The sequence below is a fragment of the Phycodurus eques genome, chromosome 3 (assembly GCF_024500275.1).
Source record: "Phycodurus eques isolate BA_2022a chromosome 3, UOR_Pequ_1.1, whole genome shotgun sequence".
In the NCBI taxonomy this organism is placed as follows: Eukaryota; Metazoa; Chordata; class Actinopteri; order Syngnathiformes; family Syngnathidae; genus Phycodurus; species Phycodurus eques.
Window position 1 is genome coordinate 1,588,448 of NC_084527.1, and position 25,493 is coordinate 1,613,940.

At 43.0% G+C, this 25,493-nt stretch overlaps 2 protein-coding genes across 4 annotated transcripts in view; one reads left to right on the forward strand and one right to left on the reverse strand.

Moving 5' to 3' along the window:
* The window catches only part of rimbp2b (RIMS binding protein 2b), an 88,028-nt gene extending 79,303 nt beyond the window's left edge, over positions 1–8,725 (forward strand). The window contains 6 exon segments of the mRNA XM_061671361.1: positions 411–437; positions 840–911; positions 2,824–2,958; positions 5,679–5,743; positions 5,745–5,874; positions 7,777–8,725. Coding sequence (XP_061527345.1) covers positions 411–437; positions 840–911; positions 2,824–2,958; positions 5,679–5,743; positions 5,745–5,874; positions 7,777–7,896 — 549 coding nt within the window. The 3' untranslated portion in view covers positions 7,897–8,725.
* Positions 8,726–8,886: 161 nt separating this feature from the next.
* piwil1 (piwi-like RNA-mediated gene silencing 1) lies at positions 8,887–25,368 on the reverse strand. 3 transcript variants are annotated; one of them, XM_061673257.1, is made up of 21 exons: positions 25,306–25,368; positions 24,855–24,946; positions 17,429–17,531; positions 17,115–17,243; positions 16,422–16,636; positions 16,129–16,250; positions 15,931–16,011; positions 15,608–15,805; positions 14,924–15,032; positions 14,101–14,224; positions 13,311–13,428; positions 12,605–12,719; positions 12,347–12,534; positions 12,163–12,235; positions 11,730–11,930; positions 10,056–10,159; positions 9,948–9,979; positions 9,678–9,831; positions 9,475–9,600; positions 9,264–9,411; positions 8,887–9,087 (listed from the first exon to the last, which is right to left on the reverse strand). In XM_061673257.1, exons 2-21 carry the CDS (start codon positions 24,918–24,920, stop codon positions 8,971–8,973), a joined length of 2,523 nt encoding a protein of 840 aa, XP_061529241.1. In that variant the 5' UTR covers positions 24,921–24,946; positions 25,306–25,368; the 3' UTR covers positions 8,887–8,970. The 3 variants fall into 3 exon arrangements, with proteins under 3 accessions (XP_061529241.1, XP_061529240.1, XP_061529242.1); XM_061673256.1 differs by having other exon boundaries at positions 9,909–9,979; XM_061673258.1 differs by lacking the exon at positions 8,887–9,087 and having other exon boundaries at positions 9,328–9,411; positions 9,492–9,600; positions 9,909–9,979.
* Between the last annotated feature and the right edge of the window lie 125 nt (positions 25,369–25,493).

Genomic DNA, 25,493 nt, shown 5'->3' on the forward strand with positions numbered 1-25,493 from the left:
ACAATGAAACGGAAAGAAAATGTGGCAAATTTCAGTCTTTTGCCATTTGTCATTTTGCGCGTGTGAACAATTTGGAAGTTACGATAACTTCAAATATGAATTTTGGAAGAATCTGGGAACGAGCAATCTGGATGGTGGACTTTGACAAACAAATGTCAATCTCTGCAACGTGATCTTAGCTTGACTGGCCGAAGCGCTCCAACCGCTCACTGTTGTCCGCACTTTCCCGATCGCCGCAATCGTGTCGGTCTGAACGTTGGCCGGATGGATTTGTGAAATTACCCACCCGTAATCTCCCAAATGTATCTGCCTTGAGAAAGGCCAGGGTCAAACTATTTATTTAATTTTTTTCCCCATCCCTTGCTTTTGACTTCCATCTCACCTTTCTATTGGCACTCCGGCCGGCACAGTACGACGGCACCAGACGAGATGACGAGGTGAGTGAGGGTGAGGAGGATGCGTTCCCGCCTGCTCCGCGTGTGTGTTTTCCTTCCTTACGTGTCGGGCGCTGACCGGTTGCGTCCACGTGCGTGCCGCGTGCCGTACGAACACCGCGTACTCTACTATGTCCTCGAGGACGATGCCGCAGGAGCGATGCGCCCGCCGTGCTGCCACCCGCTCTTCGACTGTCCCAACACAGAACATTTTCACTTAGTATAGCCCGATTGACACCCGTGTCCAGTAATGCGATGCTTCACATTCATTTGGAGAGGGACCCATTTCACGCACTTCCCAGTCCTCCCAAGAACACTGTAGATGTGACGTTTTACCAAGTCTGTAAAAAAAAAGGAAAAACCTGTACAATAGACTTCATGTGCGCTGGTTTTTCTTTCCGACAGGCTGAATTGACTTTCTGTGCTGGGGACGTCATCGCGGTTTTTGGGGAAATAGATGAAGATGGATTTTATTATGTAAGTAACTGTTTTTAATTTCCTTTAGCATCCAGTATTCTTATATTCCTATAAATGAATGGCAACGTTTTGCATGATTAACGATAAAATATGATATGTTCCCTTTCGACCCGAGTGGCTCGACTTGCTTTGACACTTTTCCACTCACAAAACCAAGAGTACACTAGTACAAGGGAGCACCGAGTACTTCCCCCTTGATTTTCTTATTTCATATATCTCAAACTGTCATTGTAGCCAGTAAAAATGTGTGTTGCTTGCTGACAGGATTGCTTGCAGCCATTTTTACTCAGCTCATGCCAAGCCTCCCTTATAGCTCTCTGGCGCCCTCCACTGTGCGCTATTCGCACTACCAGTGAAGTGCTGGACGTCAACGACTTCCCCTAAATTTTCAGCAAGGCAAAAAGACTTTTTTTTTTTTGGAGACATGAGAACCTTTGTAAGAAACGTTGGGGACCGACCCAAATCTTTGCACCTTCAAAGCCAATCGTCAAGATTCATTTATGCCCCCTTCGAAACCCAGTGATAATACGTTTTGATATGCCATCACTTACTTTTTAATGTTTTTTTAAATTAGTAACTGCGTATTCTACTGATAATTCTATTGGAATAATCAAGTATAATGATCAAATCTATTATTTTATTTTTTTGCTTGGTTAAAGAGCAATTAGGAATACAAAAGAGAAAATGACACGTTTCACTTAATCATGACGACCAATCGGTTTCCTCTTTTAGACAATCGAGAGGAAACTGCATTATCGACAAAGAATGTCTAGTGAGGCAATTTCAAACACAAATATAAATAGATTGCAGTTCAAACTTGGCATTTCTTGTGAGTATCAAAAACAATTTCAAAGAAGAGGAACACAAATTTGTCATCCTGTTGTACAGGCACAGTTTGATCCAACTGTGGTATCTCAGTCAGAACACCAGGGGGCACTATGGAAAAATAATGACGTCAAAAAGAGGCGAAGAAAAAGAAGAATGTAGTTTCATGGTGAATAGATGTTAGTGTGTGCTGATGGATGAAGGTAAATGAAGTCAATAAAAAGAAAGAAATGCAGTACAAGACTGCTAGTTGAAAACACGACAGCGACTAAACCGGACTGTAATGAACAGGAAGCCCAGAAAGAGCACGGCCGGCCCGCCGAGTAACAATTTGCGCGGTCGCTCACAAAGCTAGCTGCTAATGCGAGCGACAACGAGCGTACCGTGACGTTAGGATTTCGTTTTGCTGCAATAATTCATGTCCTTATTGTTACGTTAAATATCGTTGTCGTTTTCGTGTATGTTAAGAGTCGTTCTTTGAATGTATACCATTCCATTCATGCAGCCATTTTCTGGACTGCTTTTCGACAGCTTATTGTTGATTTATGTTGGACTGCTTTTTTTTCTTTTTTATTCATTGGTATTATTATTATCTTTTTTTTATTATTATTGAAAAAGAATGACGTCTTGGTCAATTCCTCTACCAGAGCGTCCCCTACAGGGTGTTAACTGTTAAAATAAGAACAATAAGAACTAAGTTCACATTAGCAATGATGGCGTTGGACACTTTGACCTCGTAACAGTCATTACGACCTTCAGCATTATGGAGCCACTTGCACATATAAGTCTAGCGAGAGAAAGTCACAACGTGTTGTTTTCTCAGTGCTTCGGTCAAAGTGGCGAGTCTTTTCGAGTCAATGGGTTCAAGTCCAAGTGAAGTCCCAAGTCCACGTCGAGTCTAAAGCCATCAAACTCATGACTCGAGTCAGACTCGAGTCCGAGCCATGTGACTCGAGTCCGCGCCTCTTCGCAGTCGTCTACTAATCTAGTCGCTTAAGTGGGACTGTAGCGCGAAAAGGCGCGCTGACAACGAGCTGCCATTCCTTTGCGGCCCGCGTGGCGTCACCGGCATCCTTGTCCTCCTCAGGGGGAGCTCAACGGGCACAACGGACTCGTTCCTTCCAACTTTCTCGAAGAAGTGCCTGATGATGTGGAGGTTTTTCTCACGGACTCACCATCTCGATACCCCCAGGACACTCCCGCACGGATGAAGACTAAAAGGGTACATGCTCCTTCGCAGTACTAGACGTTTACTTGTCTTCTGCTTCCGTTTCTTCGTACCCCTTTAGTCGGTCGGGCGGGCGGGCGTGCGCGCAAGTGCATTTTGACTGATGGTGTAAATAAATAGATGTGTACGGTCAATGAAAATAATAAAAACCTCTTAAGATTAATACTTGACAGAACTATTTTTATGTTTAAGGTGAAAGCTAGTCTATATTATTTATAAAGCATTTTCGATGGACGTATACACTTTGTAATTGTTCTGTCAGTTGACACATTTGTGTTTTTTTTTTTTTTTCTGTTCCGCTGTACTAAAAGACGACACGTCGCGTGTCGGCCAGCGTGATTTCAAAGTGGACAGGCATGCATTTTATTTGAAAGATTCACTTTTGTACGAGCTCCTGAATGCCTTTTTTTTTTTTTTTTTTTGTATCTTGCTTTCTTGTAATGTAGCCCCTGTCGCCATTGGAAGTATTTCTTATTTTCGAATGTGACGTTATTTTTGTCAAACAAATAAGGCAATGATTTCAACAACAATAATAGGTGTGGTCAGATATTTTTCTGTACTCTAATTTGACACTTTTATGGTGCCAACGTTTGAAATTCCGTCACCATATATCTATTTGTGATTTCTTTTCCTCACCTGCTTGGCAAAACAGAAGAAGAGTGTTCATTTCACACCTTAAAGGCTCTGTTTCCGTCACGTAAGTGAGCAACTGAGGATACCAAGATTACGCTCCCCCTCGTCTAATGCAGATGACACGGGTACGCTTAGTTTCTGGCATGCAACGTGAACACTTTATATGCCATTCCTTTTTAACGCCGCATCGTTTTTGGGTCGTCGTCGGGTCGGCCCAAGATCGCAACGTTCTGATTTGACCGTGTGTTGCTAGGTGACAGTAACCCTAGCCAATGCATTAGACAAGACGTGTGGTATCTTCAGTTGTTTCTCCTCCGAGTGTTGTACATGACGATGTCTGTCTCCTCCAACGAGTCTCCTGCTGTAACTCGTGCTAAGCTAAAAGGCGATTTTGCACTGTCCGTGTCACTCAGATGTCACAACCCAGTTAAAACCGCACTTGGCCATTACAATACTAGACATCGGGGTGACGAAGGATAGCAAAACCTCAACAACATCTATGCAAATACATTCTCGAAAATACAAACATCTTAAATTGACCATTAAGTGCTCATTTTGCAAAGCTTTTTTTTTTTTTTTTTTTTTTTTTTCCTTTTTAAATACTTTATACAGTAATGGACGTTAGAAGTTAGGGATTGTAAATTGTTCTCAGGTGAAGATTCTTAAATGTATACGATACTTTGGCGCAAATGCTAAGTGTAGTTTGTTAATCTTCTGCGGCAAGACCTACCGTTTGAAATTCTGGAAGAAGAAAGTCACACTTGTATGGAGTAAAGTTTGGGGACACCTCCTTGTCACAGTGACAATCTAAACTCGGTCTTCCCTTTATGGCTTTGACTGACTTTCCGCTCTTGTCGTAAAACTTTCTATTGTCGTCCATTCATCCGGAAGGCCAACGCTGAAAGTAGTCTGTATTCTGTACATTACTCACCAAAAATTTGGGCTATTCAACTTTTGGGTGAAATTTCCGGATGAACCAGAAAGTCACGATAACCTTTACGGATGAACTTAATGTGACTGCTATACTTTTGAATGCAAATGTCCAACTGCTGAACGTTTCAGTACTTTTTGCACCACTTTCAGTTCTGTAACAAGGAAATGAATGGTTCCACAAACCAACCAATCCCTCGGTTCATTCCATTTGCACAGTCCTCAACACCGTACCGCTCACAGAAGACGCCTCGTAATTCATGGGCGGCATCTTGCCATCGCGAGGCTTCAATCAGGATGTTCTCAGAGGAAAGTGGCCCCAGGGATTCGTGCCACAGGGTCCTCAACACAGAGAGAGACCGGAAGAGTCACAGAAAGGCGCCTGTCGTGGATTTTGCCATTCAGCACCTTTTGGAGAACTGCAAGTTGTCCAACTGCTTAATGCTTCGGTACTTTTTGCACGTGCGTTTAAACGTTTAGAGGTTACATTATGTTCACACATAAAGGTTAAAGTCCATTTTAGGTTCATTTCATTGAGCCAGGAAAACCTCATTGAGATTGGAAATCTGCTGGTCATCTTGAAATTTCACCCGAAAGCGGAATTTTCCTTTGACTTTCGGGGAGTATTGTGATGATCCAAAATGTCTCGGGCAAATGAAGAGCTAGATACCTTTTGTCCATTTAGCGCCCACGCAGACCAGGGTGTATCTCAGTACTGTACCTGTATGTATGTCTTCCTGAAGTGCAACTCGAAGAAGCCTTTTAGCTTATGCTTACAGAAAAGGAGTCGTGACTCGTGACCAGTCATTTCTCTGTGACCCACTTGTATCACTAGTCTCTCTAGATACATGTATTTAAGAAGTGATGTGCCATGCCCCTCTTGTCTCCAAACGCAAACGTATGTCTTTAAGGCGCTGCCGTTATTTGGGAAATGTTGTCTTGTTGAATTGTGGAAGGAAGTCGATGCTTCCGTTGTGTTGTTCCTTACCGCGTGCAGCTTCATCCCGAAACAAGACAAGCAATGTTTTTACTCTGCAGGGCCTCAGAGCGCTTCAAGTCTTCTTCTAGAGCTAGACTTGAGCTCACTGATTCGTGTGACCGACCGCTGGCTTTTTAACAACCTCAACTGTCCCCTACGGGTCTCCCATTAGGTTCCGTGGGACAAATGGGCTCCGCCCAGAAGAGCAGGCTCTCCCACAGTGCATCCACACATCCTGCCGTCCCATCAGGGCCCCACTGGACATGCACGTCTCCCGAAAGACAAAAGGACCGCAGTCCGAAGGGAAGAAACGGTTGCTTGGCGCTCTTAGCAGACAACTTGGCCTGTTTGTGACTCTCAGTGGACAGGTGGCATTTATTCCCTGATAGAATCTTGTTTCACATGAGCGAAGCGAGAGTATGGTGTGGTCAGTATGCTGTGCATTAGGCCCGGTACACACACAAAGACAGTTGGCCTGCTTTTTGGGCCGATTTTGCCCCTTCCCGAACAAGCAAGTCAAATGCCAAACAATCTCCAATCTTACAAGATTATCCTAGCAGATTGACTTTAAAGTCTTGCGTGCGTCAAGAGTGGATTCGTCACAGTTTTAGGTTCCGAAACAGGTCGGGGCCGACAATCTTTGATAATGAACGTGTTCAATATTTACACCCAAAACTCTCCGTGTGTGGTGGAACGCTGAGTCACGACGCTGAGAATTGTGACGTGGAACGGAGTGTAGTCAAGAAGCACCCTGACACAACAAAATAAAAAGACTGAACAACCCTTACCCTATTTGTTTTTTTGGGGGGGGGGGTTGTTCCCCAGACAGCTAAAAACACATTATATTGCCAAAAGTAGTTGCTCACTTGCCTTGACTCACATATGAACTTAACTGACATCCCATTCTTTTTTGAAATGAAAACATTCTTTTTCTTTTTTTAACCTGTCTTGTTCAGCCGCACGGCCTTGCAGAATGGTGGAGCTGTATGCCTTTTGTGCCGGAACAGTTTTGCTGTGCAACAGGAGAGTTGGAAATACTTCCTCTGCTTATTTTGGATTTGTTTAATCACTCTGATGTTTATTGAAAATGCAGCAGACCAAAACAACTCCCCACTGCTGCCGCCACCCCCAGAGAGCATGGGGGGGCCCCAACCACCAACAGGGCCCAACGCAGGAGCCAGCTACCATCCCGGAAAGGTCACAGCTCGGGTTGGGCATCGAGAACCGATTGGAACCGGGACTAACATTCCGGTTCTCCCGGAACCGTTCAAATGTAAACATTTCGGTTCCCAGTTTCGATGCCTGGTCTTCCAGCAACGAAGAAGCGCCGTAAACCAACCAAGAAGAACGCGCTACGAGGACGTGCTTGTGCCCGACGGCGGTGGCGGCGGCGAACTAAAGTGTGTTTAACTTTATTCAAATCAATGACCAGTCGCTTCAGTGCAACACTTGGAATAAGATTATATTGTGCAAAGGAGTTTTTCCCGATGTGTAGCATCTGATGCGCTCCGAGCCTCAGCCTACACGGCGCGAGGCTCAGAGAAAATAGAGGTTCATAATTTGGACACCCTTTATTGAAACCATGCAAACGTTTTGGACCCAGCCCCCTAAAGGAATTGGAATCGTTTGGAACCGGAATCGGAACAGGAATTGCTCCAATTCAAACGACGCCCAACCCTCGTCGCAGGCCACCAAAAGCGAGCCCATGTTAAGCACCTGCCGCAACGGCCACCCGACAGAACACCTTTGGGATGAATTAGAGTGGAGACTGAGATCCAGGCCTTCTCATCCAACATCAGTTGTGTGGCCTCACAAATGGTCAGAAATTCCCATCAACACCCTCTTTAACCTTGTGGACAGCCTTCCCCGAAGAGTTGAAGCTGTTATAGCTGCAAAGGGCATATTGAACCCCGTGGATTAGGAATGCGATGTCACTTCCAGTAAGTTCTTACGTGCGTCAAGGCAAGTGGCTAATACTTTTATGACAACATCGTGTGTTTTCGTTGTTTGACAACATCGCCGTTTTACAAGGCTCCTGGCTCCGGCAAGCTTCAGGAAACTTCAGCGCAAAGCCGTTTCTTCTTCGTGTATTTCAGATCACGTGCGTTCATGTGAGATTTTGAGATCGGCGGTGGAGCAGAAACTTTGTGTGGTGTCCTGTGGTGAAATTATTGGAGCACACCGCACATAATACAACCAAAACCGTTACCTGCAAATCTTTATGTGTGGGGGTTTGTCAGAAAATTGAAAAGTCCTTATGTGTGTACCAGGTCTTAATCAGCAGTTACCAAGTGAACCGTGAGGTACCGTCCAAGCAACCGAGGGCCTCGGTAGCCGCTTCCGGTCACACCTCCGCATACAGCACTTGCCTAACTGATTGGTTAGTTTGACTTTGTCAAGCAACATCACCACTTTCATGCAGACGTCTCATTTGTTGTCCAGGCTACTGTAAATGTCCTATTTGCTTAAGATCAGATCTTGCACATAACCCTCCAAGAGTCCTTTGCCTGATGACTTCAAAATGTTTTTTTTTCTTCCCCCCCAGCAGTAAAAATGAGCACTTGCAGTATGTTATGACCCTTTGGTGACAGGAAGACTGAAGATTTGATTGCCAGTGGAGTCCGCCTGAAAAAAGGCTACTACCTCTTTCCAGTCCCTCCACCCTGTACCCAAACCCACTTCGTCGGGAAATGTTTGATCTGCTGAACACTCCGATGATGGTGCAGGATCCACGTACTGTAAATCTCTATGTAGTCACACTCCCTCTACGGTCTGTAGTGAATGTATCAGTTGAAAGCCAATATATTTATTTTGGTGCCCCCAACAGTGCAACGGCCATGTTGGCATTAAAACCTCATTCCATCAAATGTGACGTGTACGCTGACAAATACTGCAACTGCCAAAAGAAAGATCAAATGTATGCAAACCGTTCTGAAGTGTACACTTCTTGTTCACACGCATCTCATCAACGGGGTAAACCTAACCCGATCATTTCTTTAGCCCATATCGCTTCCAATCATTTTTGTGTGACTGTTGCTCTTTTGTAAATTGTTTATAAATGTTTATACTTGATTTTCAAACTGCCTTTTTTGTACGTTCACTTTATAATTAAGCAGTGTGTTTCCCATAGTGTCTTGAAGACCTTTTAGTTTGCAATGTGAGCTAGCTTTATGATAATAATCAGCCTATATTGATGGGTCCAAACTACTGTGTGGGTGCATGTGCAATCTTTTCTAAATAAATTTGATATTTTGGAACATTTGCATGTTTGATTGACAAAGAAGAAATGATACTGTTTTTAAACTTTTAATATTCTTCAAACAACAGTTCAAAGCTTTTTCCAACAGAAAATACCTGAGGCAGGCAGAGTGGGATCAAAATTGGAACCAAAATCGAAGATATAAAGGCTCTCCACAATTAACTAGTTTGCACAACATATAAACAGCAAAACAAGCACCCTTCTTCTACAAATAAAAGAGGAGGTCATCGAGCTCCATGCTGGGCTCCCTGTGGAGGCTTTGACCCACAAGAAAGGCCAACTTGTGGGCATACTGGCAAGGGGCAGGGACTGCGATGATCCCCTAAAAACAATACAAAATAGTTACAGGACTGTTTGACTACAATGCATCAGCATCTTAGGGAAATATTAGGGAATGTTATGAACAGTCCAGTAGTCTGCCCTTGGGGGGTTTAGAAAGAAGTCTTGAGCGACGCTACAGCGACGCCCACTGAACAACAGAAAACCTGCGTGACTTGCCTGCCAGTTGTAGTACATGTGGCACAGCTTGTAGGTGAGCCGCTGCATATGGTCAGGCTTCAGTCCGCTGGTGTCGTACACAACATTGTAGTGGGTCGGAGAGACACTTCCCGAGTGGACTGCCGTGCTCACAATGTAGAAGTCATACCTGGCCAAGCAAGTCAAAAACATTCTTGTCCTCCCAAAGAACTGAAAAAAGACTTAAGCGTACCATTCTGGACGAGTGACCTCAGTGTCGACGACAGTCCCTGGCGGCGGGTTGAACATCTTTCCGTTGCTGTGCTCAAAGAGCCTGCAGTTGATGCGCTTCTTCACCACCACCACACTCAGCTTGGGCCTGGCCAAACGGAGAGGCGCTTTGAAAGAGTTCAAATGAGTCACGTTCACTCAAAGGTCACCCGGAGGAACACTCACATGTAGTCTTGGCCCATGGACTTGATGGACCCGATGATCTGGGCCACCTCGTAATTGACCACATTGTGCAGCTGGCCGTCGCCCACTCCGTCGCGGTACACAATGATACGCGATGGGAAGCATTTGTTGAATTTGTAGAAGTCTTTGAGTGCCCCTGCAAGGCAAATGTTGGGTAAAACTAGCATTTACATTCATTTTGCTTTTGGTACAGGATTTTGATTTGGAACTTGCCAGCAAAGGCCATTTTCAGTCCGTCCATAATTTCCTGACCTCTGTTTTGCAGTTTGACCTTTGAGTACCACCTTGACAAAAATGAAACAAATGTTACACACTGGAGACGTCACAGCTACGCACTGCGTCTCGCTTCTATTCCCAAACCTGCTCATATTCTGATTGAGGCTGGCCACCAGAGCACCGATGGACCTTTTCCCAGCAGCGCTATCGTGGTAGCAATCGATGCCCACGACCATCAGCTGCTTCAGCTGCACACAACACATGTTCATGGAAGCTTTTGTGTTTCATTTATTGCGAGACCTCTCAACTGTCCAGGCCAGTCGCTCTGAAAATTTTTTTTTATTTCCATATTTTGCTATTTGTGATTCCACTAGTCTTTGTCATGGTTCGGGCTGCAATGTGTACTTGAGTGTTTTGAGTATTATTATTATTATTAATTTTTTTTTTCTAACATGCATTTTATTCTCATTTATGAGGACTGGACTTCCATCTTTAAACTGCATATGTTGTTACTGAGTATACGGTATAAACTCTGTACAGAATTTGAGACAACGAAAATAGCTTTTGCTAATCGGTTAGGATTCGCGATTAGCCTTAGCGTGCTTGCCGTTACTGTTTTAGATAAACAAAACACACGCCAAGTGTGGGAGCGTTTCAGACTGATCAGAAAGGTGAACACCATTGACGCAACACGTCTCTCAGGCAACACACACTGAATGACAAGATGAACGCAAATCATTGAGTTTAATGTGAATGCAATTTACTAACATAACATTAGCCCTGAGGCTATTATGACCACTGCCGAATTTTGTGGTCCGTTTATTGACGAGTACGTGTGCGACTATAACGTGACTTCATTCAGGGTGTTCGCCTTACATGGCCAGTGTACTAGTATCGTATCTGCAAGTTGCTACATTTTGTGGCGAGTATATAAAAAAAAAAAAACGAGCAAAAAAAGAAAGTGTTATAGTCTGTGAAAAAAATTATTACGGGAATACAGTATTTGTGTTTCCTATTGAGGTGTCTTCATTTTAGTCTAAACTAATAAACACACAGCCTTGAAACCATTATTATGTCATATCCTAAAATGCAATTGAAGTTGCACAACAGGCTTTCTTATGCCTTTTTTTTTTACATGCTTAAGGTGAAGAAAAACTGCAGTTTAGACATTTATGCGTTTTATTTGTTCTAAACTGCCTCACTGAAAATATTTCTAAACAAATTTGTTTGCTGCCCAATGTGAATTTAAGAACTCAAACGGTTGGTTGTTAATTTTTAAGCGATATGGCTTATCTTTTGCATTCATAATTCTTCTTTAATCAAACAAAAATGTTATTCATCCGAATATTTGGTTACAATTTTAGGAGTATACGCGAATACAAAAATATTCCATAGCTGCAGCCCAGCCATGGTATCCATTTCACTATCAGGGTAATTCATTCAGGTACAGTACCAAAGTACCAAAGTCGGATTTTTTGGTATTATGCCACACGAAAGATCACGGGATCAGCATTAGTTTTTCAGTCATGTTGGAAGGATTCTCTAAACACTCGATAATCACCGGAACAGAACAATGGGTGGACCTCCAACATGGAGGTGCGTGACTGCACGAGAAATACACTATGCATCCTCAAACAATTTGACAAGACCAATGAGCCTGTTTGGATGGAAAGCCAAGACAATGTAACGCTTCACTTTCATAAGGAAAATTCGACAATGTCAAAATTTACCCCCACCGCCGGCTGCTCAAACGTGGAAGCAAGACTAATTTTCCAGAACCCTAAACCAAATCTTTTTGCATTTGTGCATGTGACTTACAGGTATTTCCACACTCCAAAGCTCTCCTCCCATTTTGCAGGACATCTGCAGCACAATCTTGGTGGCAATAGTCATGAGGGCTTGAGGTCGGCTGACGGTGCGAGCCAAAACGCACTGGCTCGGAGTGGGGCAATCCACGCACAAGTATTTCTTAACGCTGTCGTATTTGTCCTTCCTGTTGCTGGCAAGGACCACGACCACCTACGGACAAATGTGATACAGCAGCAGTGAAGACGTTTGCATTCGCTTTATTCGTCATTTTAAAACTCATGCGCTGGCAGCCTTCCCAGTTAACATGGATATTTGACTTCTAAAGTCCGTCCATGGCAGTATATATATTAATACATTTGTAAACATTTACCCCACTGATAGTAACAAAGCACTTGACTTATTGTCCATGTACAATAACTACAGAACATATTTTGCCACCAACCATCTGTGTTTCAGCTTTAACATTGTGCTGCAGTGTTCTCAGCAGAGACTCCTGATGATCTTCATACTCAATCCTAATAATGGGGTGGGGGTGGGGGGGAAGCAGGCCAACAGTTTAATGACAAAGAATGGATTTAAACTGCATAGTTCAGTGTGGCTTATTGCAGACTTTGAATGGCCCTCACGTGACCGCTTTTTGTAAGGAGATCCTAAGTGGGGCTGCCACTTTATAGAGAGTCTCCAGGAGGCTTTGCGCTTCCCTGTTGTTCCGGCGAGTGTAAAGCAGCAGCCAGTTTTGCAGAGGAGGAGAGTAAATCAAAGGCAACCCACGCATCTCTCTCGTCCAATCGGCTGTCCGGGGGTTGTAACCATACTAAGGGACACGTGGCGTCAATATGCATTTCAACTCATGAATGAATACGTGCAACTCAAGCATTTTATACCGATCTTGATTCCTGGATAATCCTCTCTGGTGGGAGGACTCTGCCAGTCAGACTTAGGAGCTGCTTGTCAAAGTTGAGTCCCCACTTCTCCAACTCTCTCTGGGCTTCGGGGTCCCTGCCAAGTCATGCAAAAGCAGCAATGACCACTTACTTTGAAAATTTCACATCGCGGTCATCGTGACCAAAAGTAGCACAATTATGAATTTATTCAAGAAATGTAAACAGAAAAACGAAGGATACCATTTTATTGATTTAATGAACTTCAATTGTTTATAGCCTGATTTCATGATTGGAAATATGATTTCAAGCAGCACTTTGATTGGGCTGACAATATTGACAAATCTTGAACTGAAAACCCAATTTTTCAGGGGAGTGTCAACACAAGCATGTTATCCAGATGTTGAACATTGTTGATTGACGCTTCAGACCGACCTGTGTGCTACGAGGCTGAGGCCAACAACACCTCGTTTGTCCTCATTTATCACAGAGTACGTAGAAAAGGCTCTTAAGTTTGTTTGTCGGGATGAAATTTAGAATGGGAAAAAAACAAAAGTTTCAAAGGCTATTTTTGAACAATATTTAGTTTTCTTCATTATTCACTTCTATAAAAGTGGGTCGTAACTTAGATAACGCAGGTCCCAGGGTGACAGCAGTTGGGAAAAATTGACAAACAACCAGGTCTCAAGTTGGACATAAAGACGCTCACTTGTTTATGTTCTCAGAAAGTCTGAGAAGGCGTCCTGCCCTCTGTTCTGGGACCAGTTTGGTGTGCGCACTCAGGTCCTTCATGATGGTGTAGTCTGCTCGCATCCTGTCAGTCAGGCCTGATAAACACAAGTTTAACCTGTAAGAACCCAGACCTATTCCTCCTCAAAGGAAAATGATGTGCGGTGGAACACAGAGCAAGTGGACTACTATGGAACACACTTTTGAAATTGGGGTTAAGAAATCTTAATGTGACAGGGGCGTCGCAGATTTTTTCCCCTAGACTATTTTAAAGCCTTTTTTTATGCAGGAGAGGCAATTGAGAACAGATTCACATTTGCAATGCTGACCTTGAAATGGATGGCGGCTTACGCTTATCCCCCAAAAGCAAGCATTTGGAAATGAGGTGCCTCTGACATTTGTCACCCATGCTGGCCACCATGTTTGAAAGGTTGTCATGGATACACTCGCATCAAGTCACTTGACTGCATCAGGATGTTGAGTAGATGTCAGTGACTTAGTGAGTTAAAAGTCAAACGTGTGTAAAGGACTTTCAAGGACATTTGAAGACTGTGTCTGTGGCTCCTTACGGGTTAATTTCTGCCTGTAACAAGTTATTTGCTAACAAACTAAGAGGTAATTGTCTTTTATCCATGACCACACATTGATTGCTCTTTTAGAGGTAATCCGATCGTCACAAGTACTCAGGGTTGAGTTCAGGTTTTGTGCATCAACAATGTGTCAACCAAGTCGCAGAGAGAATTTGGCGTTGTGCGTATTATGGTGAGTACCTGTGAGGTAGCACAGCTCTGGGATGAGCAAAGCTGGTCCAGGAGGTGTTTGACCTTGAGTGACCCTCTTCACGTGGCTGATCAAGAGAACTTGATTGCTATCTTGGATTTCCAGACCGTATTGCTAGAAAATAATTCAAACACATTCGATGAGTAACAAATGAAAAAAACAAACACTACCCTCCAAGAGTACTGCTATAAGAGACATAATTCTTACTACTGTACTTTGAGATGCAATACAAGACGTGACTCAAACTGTCTTGACGAACGTTTTACTTATTGTACTGATTGGAATTTGCAAGTGGCCCTTACAAAAACACATTTGAAGGCAATTGTCTTTACAGCACTCGACACAATCAACACTGATATTGACCTCAGTAAAAAAGTCTGAGCCTTTTGCCTTAAATATTCATTTTAGTCACAGTCTGTTTGAAGTTATAGATCATTAACAATTTTGATCATCTTGAGCATCTCCAGTGCTGTAAGAACTGTATTATACTAAAATGTGGTTTTGTGTGGTCCAGTCACCCCTGCAAATGACAACCACAACAATTAAAATGTTACCTCTCCAGGGGGCTTCAGTCAACACTGAGCAGTAAGTTCATAAAGGAAGCTCAAAGCACAGTAGTTTCTGTACAACCTAGTGAAACGCTCACAATCAATCAGTTTTTGATCCATAGGAATTGGAATACTTAACATAGAGTGCATCTCTAATGTTCTCAATGTCTAATGTAACATTAGCAATAGTAGATGTGACCAGTCAATTTTCCTCACTTTTAGGAGTTACAGAGCATTCATATGAATAGTAGTTCTTGTAACCAACATTTTTGTAGTAGTTCTTGAAGGAGATGTCTGTGTCCCCCCTCGTAAATGTGTTGCAGGGTGTTTGATCCCAAGCAATGTCGTCAATCCTGTAGGTTTTGTTGTTGTATCTAACAAAATAGTGAACAAACAAACAAACAAATGTCATTAAAGGTCCCATATTTTGGCTATTTAGATTTCTATAGAGTGCCTCTTTAACAAGGACTTGGTATAAAAGTGTCAATTTCATCTCCAAAAACCCCTTGGTTTTGTGTCCAGAAAGGGCCCCTTCTGTTTGAGCCAGTTTTGTATCCGCTTTCTACATATTTGGCTAAGACCACCCCCTTTCCTCTGATTGGTTGCCTGCGTGTAGAAGACCCATTTGTGAGAGCACACGTTATATTGACAGCGCTAACTCGGGAGCGGAGAGGTAGGCGTAGATAAACTCGAGAAATTCCAATGAGCTTATTTCAGACCTCTCGGCAGAAAAATGTCAGAAACTCAGGAATGTGTGGACCATTTGCATTCATATTTCACATGTACTGTATACTGAGGCACCATAGAGACATTACTACATCCCAACTATTAGAAAAAGCTGGTTTGGCAAAATATGGGGACCTTTAATTCATAATCAGAAATGTGTTTCTTTCAGGCTGACTTCTCCTGATTGCGTAGAAAACCACGTGTCGTATAATGTGCTTCTTACTTAGTGAGAACAATGAGTCCAACAAGCTCCTTGGCACAGACATCAGTGAAGGAATGAGGTCCACACCTCTGCCTCAGGTTGGCCATGAAGTCCAGAACAGTCTCACTACGCAGCACTTTGTGGCTCACGTCGGTACACAGCATGATGGCCGACTCGTACTGCAAGATGGTTGCTGTGTAGCCTGGCCATATGGTCAGTCTGGGAGGGAACCCAGAAAAAGTTTTCATATGAGAACGCAATGCTTGCAAAACATGTTAAACTACATTTAAATCCCTCTGCTAATTGTATTCATCGGTAGTTTCATAGCAAAAAAAAGTTAAGACCTGTGCTGCGGGATGCTGAGTGGATCTTTGGCATTGTAATAATTGCGTCCAATCTGTTGCATGCCAAGGAGTCGCAAAATCCTTCAGAAGACATATCAAAAACAACAATGTCATAGTTGGACAACTGCATCTAGCATAAACTGTATATCCACATTTTGGGGAAAATAAAGTGTTCTCCAAGTGTACTCGAACGCTGACCTTCTGAATATAATGTTGTAAAATTGCAGGCAAACTGGTGATGTTGGAGGCAGTTCATTAGTCAGGGTGACCGTTATCTCCACTTTCTCGCCATTATTTGTCATACTTTGCAGCACGGTCACCTGAACACACGGCACACATTTGTGTCAATTAATGTTACATGTACTATATCTGCCCGTGACCCTTGGGAGGATAAGCGGTAAAGAAAATGGATGGATGTACTACTACATCTGAGCCCAGATTGCTATATGCTATATTCGAGAGTATCTGTTGTATGTGGAGCGTGACAGCACCTTGTTAGGAAGTCTTTGAGGCAGGAAGAGTATTCCTCCATCGAAGCAGTGAGCATTGCCCAGAGTTCGCTCATGCTGGAATAGAAGGGCCGATCGAAGACGCCGGGACTCCATTGGTGGTTTGAAGTCCACGTGGTATTGGTACAGAACCCATTGTGGGCGGGATAGGATGCGAAAGAAGTTGGCAGACAACTGAATCGGGGAGCCACTTGTTCCTGAAAAAGCCGATATATGCACTCAGATACTTTATTAATTCTAGTGACGCACCGAAATGAAAATTCTTGACTGAAACCCAAAACCCAAAATAAGGAACGCAAGTTCGATAGATAGATTTTTTTTTTTTTTTTACTTAAAATTGACTAAATGCTCTGAATTTCAGCATCAACAGTAAATAATTATAATGACAAAGCAGATTGACTAGCTTTGTGTTTCATTAAAATAAGACATTTGGAAACATCCTTTACAATTATAAAGTGTTTTGCCTATTTTCTGACACTTTTCGGAGCAAACCAGTAACTGAATCATAGTTATGTTTGTGCATTGTGCAATTCAAAATGTCCTGTTTTTGAACACAGGGAAGGAAATAAAAATATATGACGGATTATTAACATAACCAGCAGTTGCATCCCTAGTCTGTATAGTCAAAAAATGATTGGAACAGAATGTTTGTGAACTTTTAAGAGAGTGCCACACCAGACTTTGAAGCTTTGACATGCTCCATCGTTTGTCGGGTGTTAACCCCGGCATCATGGAAATCTCTTCTGCGTCCACCTCTGTCGCCTATTTTCACCTGGTGAAATCCAGCGGAGATCTCAAGAGCAGCTACAATATCGGTCAGATACAAGAACCAGCAGTTGACATTGTTAACAAAAGTACAGGTACAACACAGCAGTCAGCATATTTCTTGTGGATTAGTTTGCATTTGACAGGGAGACATGGCTTGAATGATTTGAAGCGAGCAATATTACTGTAATAGAAACATGACTTATCATTGTGTGACAATGTACCTTCTTCAGAAAAGGCTACCGGTGCAGTCTTCTGCCTCCCTCGGCCAACCGGCCCAGCCTCCGCTTGTTCCGAAACTTTTGGTGCCGGCTCTCGAGCCTGAATCTTGCAAGAGCAATGAGGATTACAAGTTGCACATTTACCACGAAGGTTGCACGTCCCGATTAATGTGACGTCTTGACTCTACATTGCCTAATTATACGCATTTTAAAATATTGTCTATGGGGATGCACAATAATCATCAGACCGAAAAGTATCAGGCCGATACTGGGGGGAAAAAATGAGGCCAGTCATTGGTCCGAAATCCCAAAAAACTGGACCGATAACGAGCCCCATCATTCAGTGGCACGCTGCTTGTTGCTTTCCCGGCCACTGTTACAGTGGCTCGTGACTGTCATGGATTTTTTTGAACAGAATTCTTTTCCTACGACCCAAAATAGTAATATTAGCTAGCAGAATTAGCTTATGGTCGCCACCACTTGCTGAAATTACGACCATCCGGTGACTTTGAGCTTGTAACTACAACTACGAAGCAGCGGACTTGCGCCACAGCTCAAACAGACAAAGGAGCAGCGGGGTTGGCTTGGCCTCACGCAGAAGCGCGGTGGTCGCAGTGGGCTAACAGCTACGGTAACAACAGCAAAGCCGCTCCTACGTTACAACGTTCGCTCACTGGACAATTAATTAGATCGAGAAATGGAATTAACATCAAAACACACAGTGGCCCTGCTTCGTTCGGCACGCGAATCCCCGAGTGCGTATCGACTAATGACACGCGTCTGGCAGCTTGTTTAGCACCAACATTCCTCCTTGCCCTGTAAATGTGACTTTAATTCCTCTCTGGATACTCTGGTTTCCTCCCACATCCCCAAAACATGCATGGTAGGTTAATTGAAGACTCTAAATTGCTCATGCGAATGTGAATGCAAATGGTTGTTTGTCTATTTACCCCCTGCGATTGATTGGCTTGTATTGTACGTGCCGCTCACCCAGAGTCAGCTGGGATAAGCTCCAGCTCGCCTACGACCCTAGTGAGGACAAGCGGTGTGGATGGACTTAAATTACTGCTTATAATTTACATTTCAGAAAGAAAGAAATACAGAGATGCAAAAAAAAAAAAAAAAACATTGTAGAGAGCTCTGGTGGAATTTTTTGGGGACATCCTCCTGCCTGAACATGTTTATCCGCGTCTGTTTTCTGCACAATGCATATTTGGAAGTTTGAATTGCACTGAAGGTGGTAATGTTCATTCGTGTAGATCCGCCATCAATGACACAGTCCATGAGATTAAAAGACGATTCTACCAAGGGACCATGGAAAATTGACATGGCAGCTTATACAACTTGAAACAAACCAGGATCATTTCTCTGTATCAAACACTGAAGCCCCACTACTTGACAGCAACTTTTCCATCTTTAAAGATAGGCAGAATGCTGTCCACATTATACTGAAGAATCTCCATGTGTGTGTCAGCATGTACAGGCAGAAAATGACTCAAAATCTGTACCAGTTTTCTCAGTTGTACAGCAGTTTGAGAGTGCCCTCTCACAAGCGGGTCAACGGCAGACAAAGACTGCAAAGTTTCACTCTGCAATGGCAACTTTTTGTCGCATGGACTTTCCACACAAGTATGCGTTGGACACGTCATTCAAGAATTGTTTTAGCAACAGGAAGCCGAGCTGGAGGTGGCGGAAATGAAAATGTTGAGGTTCGCTCTCGGAGTGACCAGGTTGGCTAAAATTAGAAATGAGCTCATCAGAGCGACAGCAGAGGTTCGATGTTTTGGAGACAAAGTTAGAGAGAGCAGACTTCGATGGTTTGGACACGTACAGAGGAGAAATAGTGAGTATATTGGTAGGATGATGAGGATGGAGCTGCCAGGCAAGAGCACGAGAGGAAGACCAAAGAGAAGGTTGATGGATGGAGTGAGGGAAGACATGAGGGCTGTTGGTTGTATTAATATTAATCAATAATTAGGATGCACTGGAGATAACCTTGCCAAAATTATTAGCATTTCATCATAGGGTGAAATGATTGGCAAACACGAATGGGACTTACCCGATGAGCGTCTGCACTGCAGTTTTTTGTCCATCTGAAAATGCTCCCAGTCATAGCAGAAGCGGCGGAATGTTTTTTTTTTCTGGTCTCGTCCACTGTGATTTAGCCATCGAGCAGGTCCCGAGGAGCACACAGGCGGAACCTCAGGCTGATGCACTTGCATATTAGTCCGCCGCTGAGTAATATACAGAAATTACGTGCATGGATGGCGGATACGTGTGGGTTGGATCTAGCTTCTAGCGTTCAAGGAGTAAGATACAGCCAATGATGACGGCGACACTAAAAAAAAACAACAACTCATCGGGTCTGTACGATTCACGGAAATAGCCTATTTTGACCTCAAAATGGCGACTTGGCAACTGATTTGCATGAATGTAAATAACATGCAGTATATCACATACCAAGATCATTTTACACCTGAAACTATGACAGTCCTCGGATGCACGTCATGGAAACAATGAGTCCCAACCCGGGAACAATGAGTCCTTGCAATTTATCACAGAATACACATAATCCTACACTACATAACTGTTCTTGCTTCGCGGTCCTGCTATATTGCAGATTTTTATTACAGGCGTTACTCTATTTTTTCTACATCGATCCTCACCCTTTGGCTCAACAAGCAGTTCACTCCACTACCCGCTAAGTTTTTATCATTACGTTAACTGCTTGAGCTGTTTAATAATGCCAAATGTCTCCAGGCAGCAGCAAATATCTGCTGCAAGGTCCAGTGTTCGTCATTTAAAGGCAACGACAAGGTAGTCAAGACTTCTCATTGTCTTTGGCGAGAGGCGGGGCACACCCTGAACTGGTCGGCAGCCAATCGCAGGGCACATATAAACAAACAACCATTCGCACTCACACTCACACCTATGGGCAATTTAAAGTCTTCAATCAACCTACCATGCATGTTTTGGGGATGTGGGAGGAAACCGGAGTACTCGGAGAAAAGCCACGCAGGCACGGGGAGAACATGCATAGTCCACACAGGCGGGGCCGGGATTTGAACTGTGAGGCAGATGTGCTAACCAGTCGTCCACCGTGCCGCCTGGTTTTAAACAAAAAATAAAAATAGTGATAGTTCTACAACAGGCAAACATCAAGTCATCAGGAAACAAATAAATGTATCATCCCTTCAATCAGTCCCTTGAAGCTCTGAGGATGATTAAGTAAGTACACAATCACTCATGAAAACAACAGAGACCTTTTTCTAACCTGGGCAACGCTCCAATGTCTCCCACTACATCTATCTGCTGACTTGAGACAGTTCTACAAACCCAGGTTCAGGGTTTACCCTCCCTCCTGCCTAAACATAGCTGGGATAACCTCCAGTACCAGACCCGAGTGAGGATAAGCGGTAAAGAAGGTGGATGGGTGGATGTTGTCACGAGGAAAACTGAGTAATGTACTCCGCCGTCATGGCCTGTATGCACGCTCATCACGCAAGACCCCACTGCTGAAAAACAAAGCATCTCAAAGCTCGTTTTATATATATACTGGACCTGTGTATAAACTACCACAACAAACAATAGTATTGCTGATGTTCTTTATGCCACTGACATAATGATATTGTAGCACATAATTCAAGTACATCCTATTTAAGAAGGATTCACTTTCAATTCTTTAGGCAATTCTAAGAATAATGAACACTGCCATTGTAATGTAGGCTAATTGAAATATAATCAAACAGACTCAGGCTGTTCACAAAAATTGCACTTTAACCGATATTAAAACTTGGCAGAGAGGTACAAATAGTCATTAATGCCTTAATAGGCAATATACTGCCAATCAAGTTTCCAGTTGATTAAGAAAAAGTGCCAAGTAGGAACATTAATGACAACATAAGATCAAAGAAACCTGTTTGGATTCACGATTTGTACATTTTAAGTCTGCAGCCTTTGTTTAAACGCTGCTTTGTCAACATGTTCAATAGCTACATGTCTTACAATAGCAATAACCCTATTGTACATAACGTGAGCATACGTGCGCCATATTCACATTTGTATTTGCATTGGGCAAAGGCTTCGATAAGTGCAAGCTGACGGGAAATGTCCCACAGTGGTTTAGACTTTACACCGATCTGATTGGCTTGATCGGTATCGGCCGATAATGACAGAAGTCGTTGATCGGCTCCGCAAAAGACATTTACTCGGCGTCACCATCGTGTACATGTAAATGAATCCAAAATCTAGTTTTTTTTTTAGCCTTGTCGCATCTTTTGACGTAGTACTGTAACGACCAATAAAGTTATTTTGAAGAAAGAAAAAAAAAACATGTCGGTGATGTGGGACAGACAACACGTCTGAGACAGACAACACGCAATGCCTGGATCAGACAACAAGACAAATTTGGTCTAGCACGATTGCACCGTGTCAGACTACAGCAATAAAATATTGTATTCCGATACCACCGCATCCCGCCTTCTACGATCACTGGACTTTATCTTGTCAACTCTAACGTAATTGGATACACTCGTCACCATGGCGACGACAAAAACAATGTATCACGTCGTGTACATTATAAGAACAAAATGGGGGAAAATGTGTGCTGGTGGTCACCGGTGCTCGGGAGAGGACTTTAATTAATGGATTGCTTGAGGTATGTTCACGTACTTTTAATACAATACGGCTCGCAAGCAGGCAACAAAACGTTATGTAGCCTAGCAAGCTAGTGCTAGCACGAACGGTTGTATGTAAATATGTGTCTAATCATGCTCTAAGGTTTCCGTGTGTGTGAAGTAATTTAATTACAGTACGTTAGCACCCACTAGTTAGCACTTTATGCTTCGCTGCTAATTTTTGTGCAAACGAGATCCCTTTATCTTAACTAACACAAGTAGCAGCTTATTCCATCAATGAAACGCTTACTATCCATCCATCCATTTTCTGAGCCGCTTCTCCTCACTAGGGTCGCGGGCGTGCTGGAGCCTATCCCAGCTGTCATCTGGCAGGAGGCGGGATACACCCTGAACTGGTTGCCAGTTGAACCCCGCACCTCAGAACTGTGAGGCTGACGCTCGAACCAGTCGTCCACCGTGCCGCCACGCTTACTATAAATACTTTAAATTTAGTAAACATGGCGCACATGTTAGCATGTTGTCATGGACCATGATAACCATTTCAGTTTCTCACGTTGCCCCTTTTGAAAATGAATTGACTCCAAACAGATAAGGTCTCACATAAGGCAACACTGGCTATTACACATACCTTTCAACTTTGACTATTCCACATTTGAACTTTGGCTAATCCACATTTGGTCACAACACATACATTTGAACTTCACTATTCCACATTTGAACTTTTGACCTCTGGCTATTCCACATTTGTTGATTACTCCACATACGTTTGAACTTTGTCTATTCCACATCCATTGACTAGTCCACATACAATGGCACCAGAAAGTATTCACACCCCTTTACCTTTTCCATTTTGCTTTGTTACAGACTTATTCTAAAGATGTTTTGAGTAGTTTGCTTAAAAAAAAAAAAAAAAAAAAAAAAAAAAAATCTACATAAAATATCCTACAATGACAAAGTAAATACATTTTCAGACATTTGTGTAACTTTATAAAAACAGGAAATATTCAAACATATTAGGTCCATAAGTATTCACAGCCTTGGCTATGACATTAGAACTTAAGCTCAGGTGCATCTGATTTCCACTGATCATCCTTGAGATGCTTCTCCAACTTGAATGGAGTCCACCTGTGGTAAATTCAGTTGATTGAACATTTGTAATGTCACCCGTTTATATGAGGTCTCATCGTTGGCAGTGCATAGAGCAGCAACCAAGCAATGAAATCTAAGGAATTGTCTGCAGACCTCTGAGACCGGAATGTGTCAAGGCACAAATCTGAGGAAGGATACAAATTAATTTCAGCAGCATTGAAGGTCCCGAAAAGCATCATGGTCTAATTATTCAGAAATGGAACAAGTTTGGAACCACCGGGACCCTTCCTCGATCTGGCCCTCTGACCGAGGTGAGTAACTGGGGAAGAAGGGCCTTGGTCAGAGAGGTGGAAAAAGACCCTATGGTCACTAAGGCAGAGCTCTAGTGTTCCCTTGTGGAGATAGAACCAGCCAGAAGGTCAACCATTGCTAACACACTCCACCAATCAGGCCTTTATGGTAGAGTGGCCAGACGGAAGCCACTTGTCACTAAAAGGCACATGGCAGCCCGCTTGGAGTTTGCCAAAAGGCACCTTAAGGGTTCTCAGACGTGCAGAAACAAAATTCTCTGGTCTGATGAAACCAAAATAGAACTTTTTGGCCTGAATTGCAAGCATCACATCTGCATTACAAGAGGCAGTGCTCATCACCTGGCAAACACCATCCCTACTGTGAAGCATGGTGGTGGCAGCATCATGATGTGGGGCTGTTTTGCTGCTGCAGGAACTGGGCGACTAGTCCGCATAGAGGGAAAGATGACCGCTGCCAAATCGAAATTCTTAAACAGAACTTGCTCCAGAGTGCTCTGGAACTCAGACTATAGCGTCGATTCACCTTCCGACATGACAATGACCCAAAGCGTACAGCAAAGATAAAGGAGTGGCTTCAGGAGCAGCCTGTGGATGTACTCAAGTGGCCCAGCCAGAGCCAGGACTCGAATCCGATCGAACATCTCTGAAAAGACTTAAACATGGCTGTCCCCCGACGCTGCGCATCCAACCTGACTGACCTTGAGTGGCTCTGCAGAGAAGAATGGGAGAAAATGCCCCAAAACAGGTGTTCCAAGGTTGTAGAAACATACCCAAGAAGACTTGAGACTGTGATTGCTGCTATATGTGCTATGTGCTTCAACAAAATATTAAGCCTTACTATATGCATCTATTTTGTTTTAATGTTTGTTGACTATTCAACATACATTTGAACTTTGGCTATTTCACATTTGAACTCTGGTTATTCCACATTTGAACATTTGGCTAGTCCACATTTAAATTTAGAATATTCCAAATTTGAAATGACTATTGTACATTTGACTTGGCTATTCCACATTTGAAATGCCTATTACACATTATTTGAGCTTTGACTATTCTACAGTTGGACTCTGGCTATTGCACATTTGAACATTGGGCTGTTGGAATAAGTTGCCAATAAGTTGTTTTTAGAGCCTTTCCACTTTTAAATACTATTTCTTGCACTGTATGCTGTTTCACTTGTACTTTAATTTTGTCTTTGTTATAAATGTTGATAAGCTGTTTTTAAATGCTTTTCATCATGTAAAGCACATCGAGTTACCTTGTGAATGAAATGCGCTGTATACATAAATTTGCTTTGCTTTGTTCAGCATTGGAACTTTAGACTATTCTACATTTGGACTCTGGCTATTCCACATTGGAACTTTGATTATACGACATTTAAAGTTTGCTTACCCCTGGCGCAGCAGTCTCCTGGCCACGTGCTCTGCCTCGTGATCTCGCACGTGCTCGACTGGCCATTTTCCCTCGATGTTCTTTCTTTTGATCTTATAAATATGCAAAGTTACCATGCTGCACGAGTCACACACACACTTCAGCAAATCTCTAATGACGAGGGTGTATTACAATTACTCCAAATATTGCTCGGGCCTGCGCAGTTTACATTAAACCTTGACACGTGTTCAATATGCTAGCTTGCTAACCTGAGTTTACAAGCCCGAGAAAAACATAAATAGTTAGCATAAGCATATGGCAGAGCAGTTCAGTACGTCGGGTCACTTAATATATTTTTTTGCATTTGCGTTAACTGACAATGAGTCCAATTATTTTTCGAAGTCGACAGCCTATTATGAATTATAGAAGCGAAGTTATGACAGAATACGTACATTTTAATTCGCATACCTACCCAAAAAGAATGAATTTTATGGATGATTGCGAGTTGATGAGGTCTCCTCCCTGGTTGCGTCACTTGAACTGGCGCGATTCCTAATTGGCCTCGGAACTAACAAAATCATTCCGCGTGCAAAATACAATAGACCGCAGTTGAACATATTAAAAAAACACTTCATTTGCAAATAAAAATGTATCTATTCG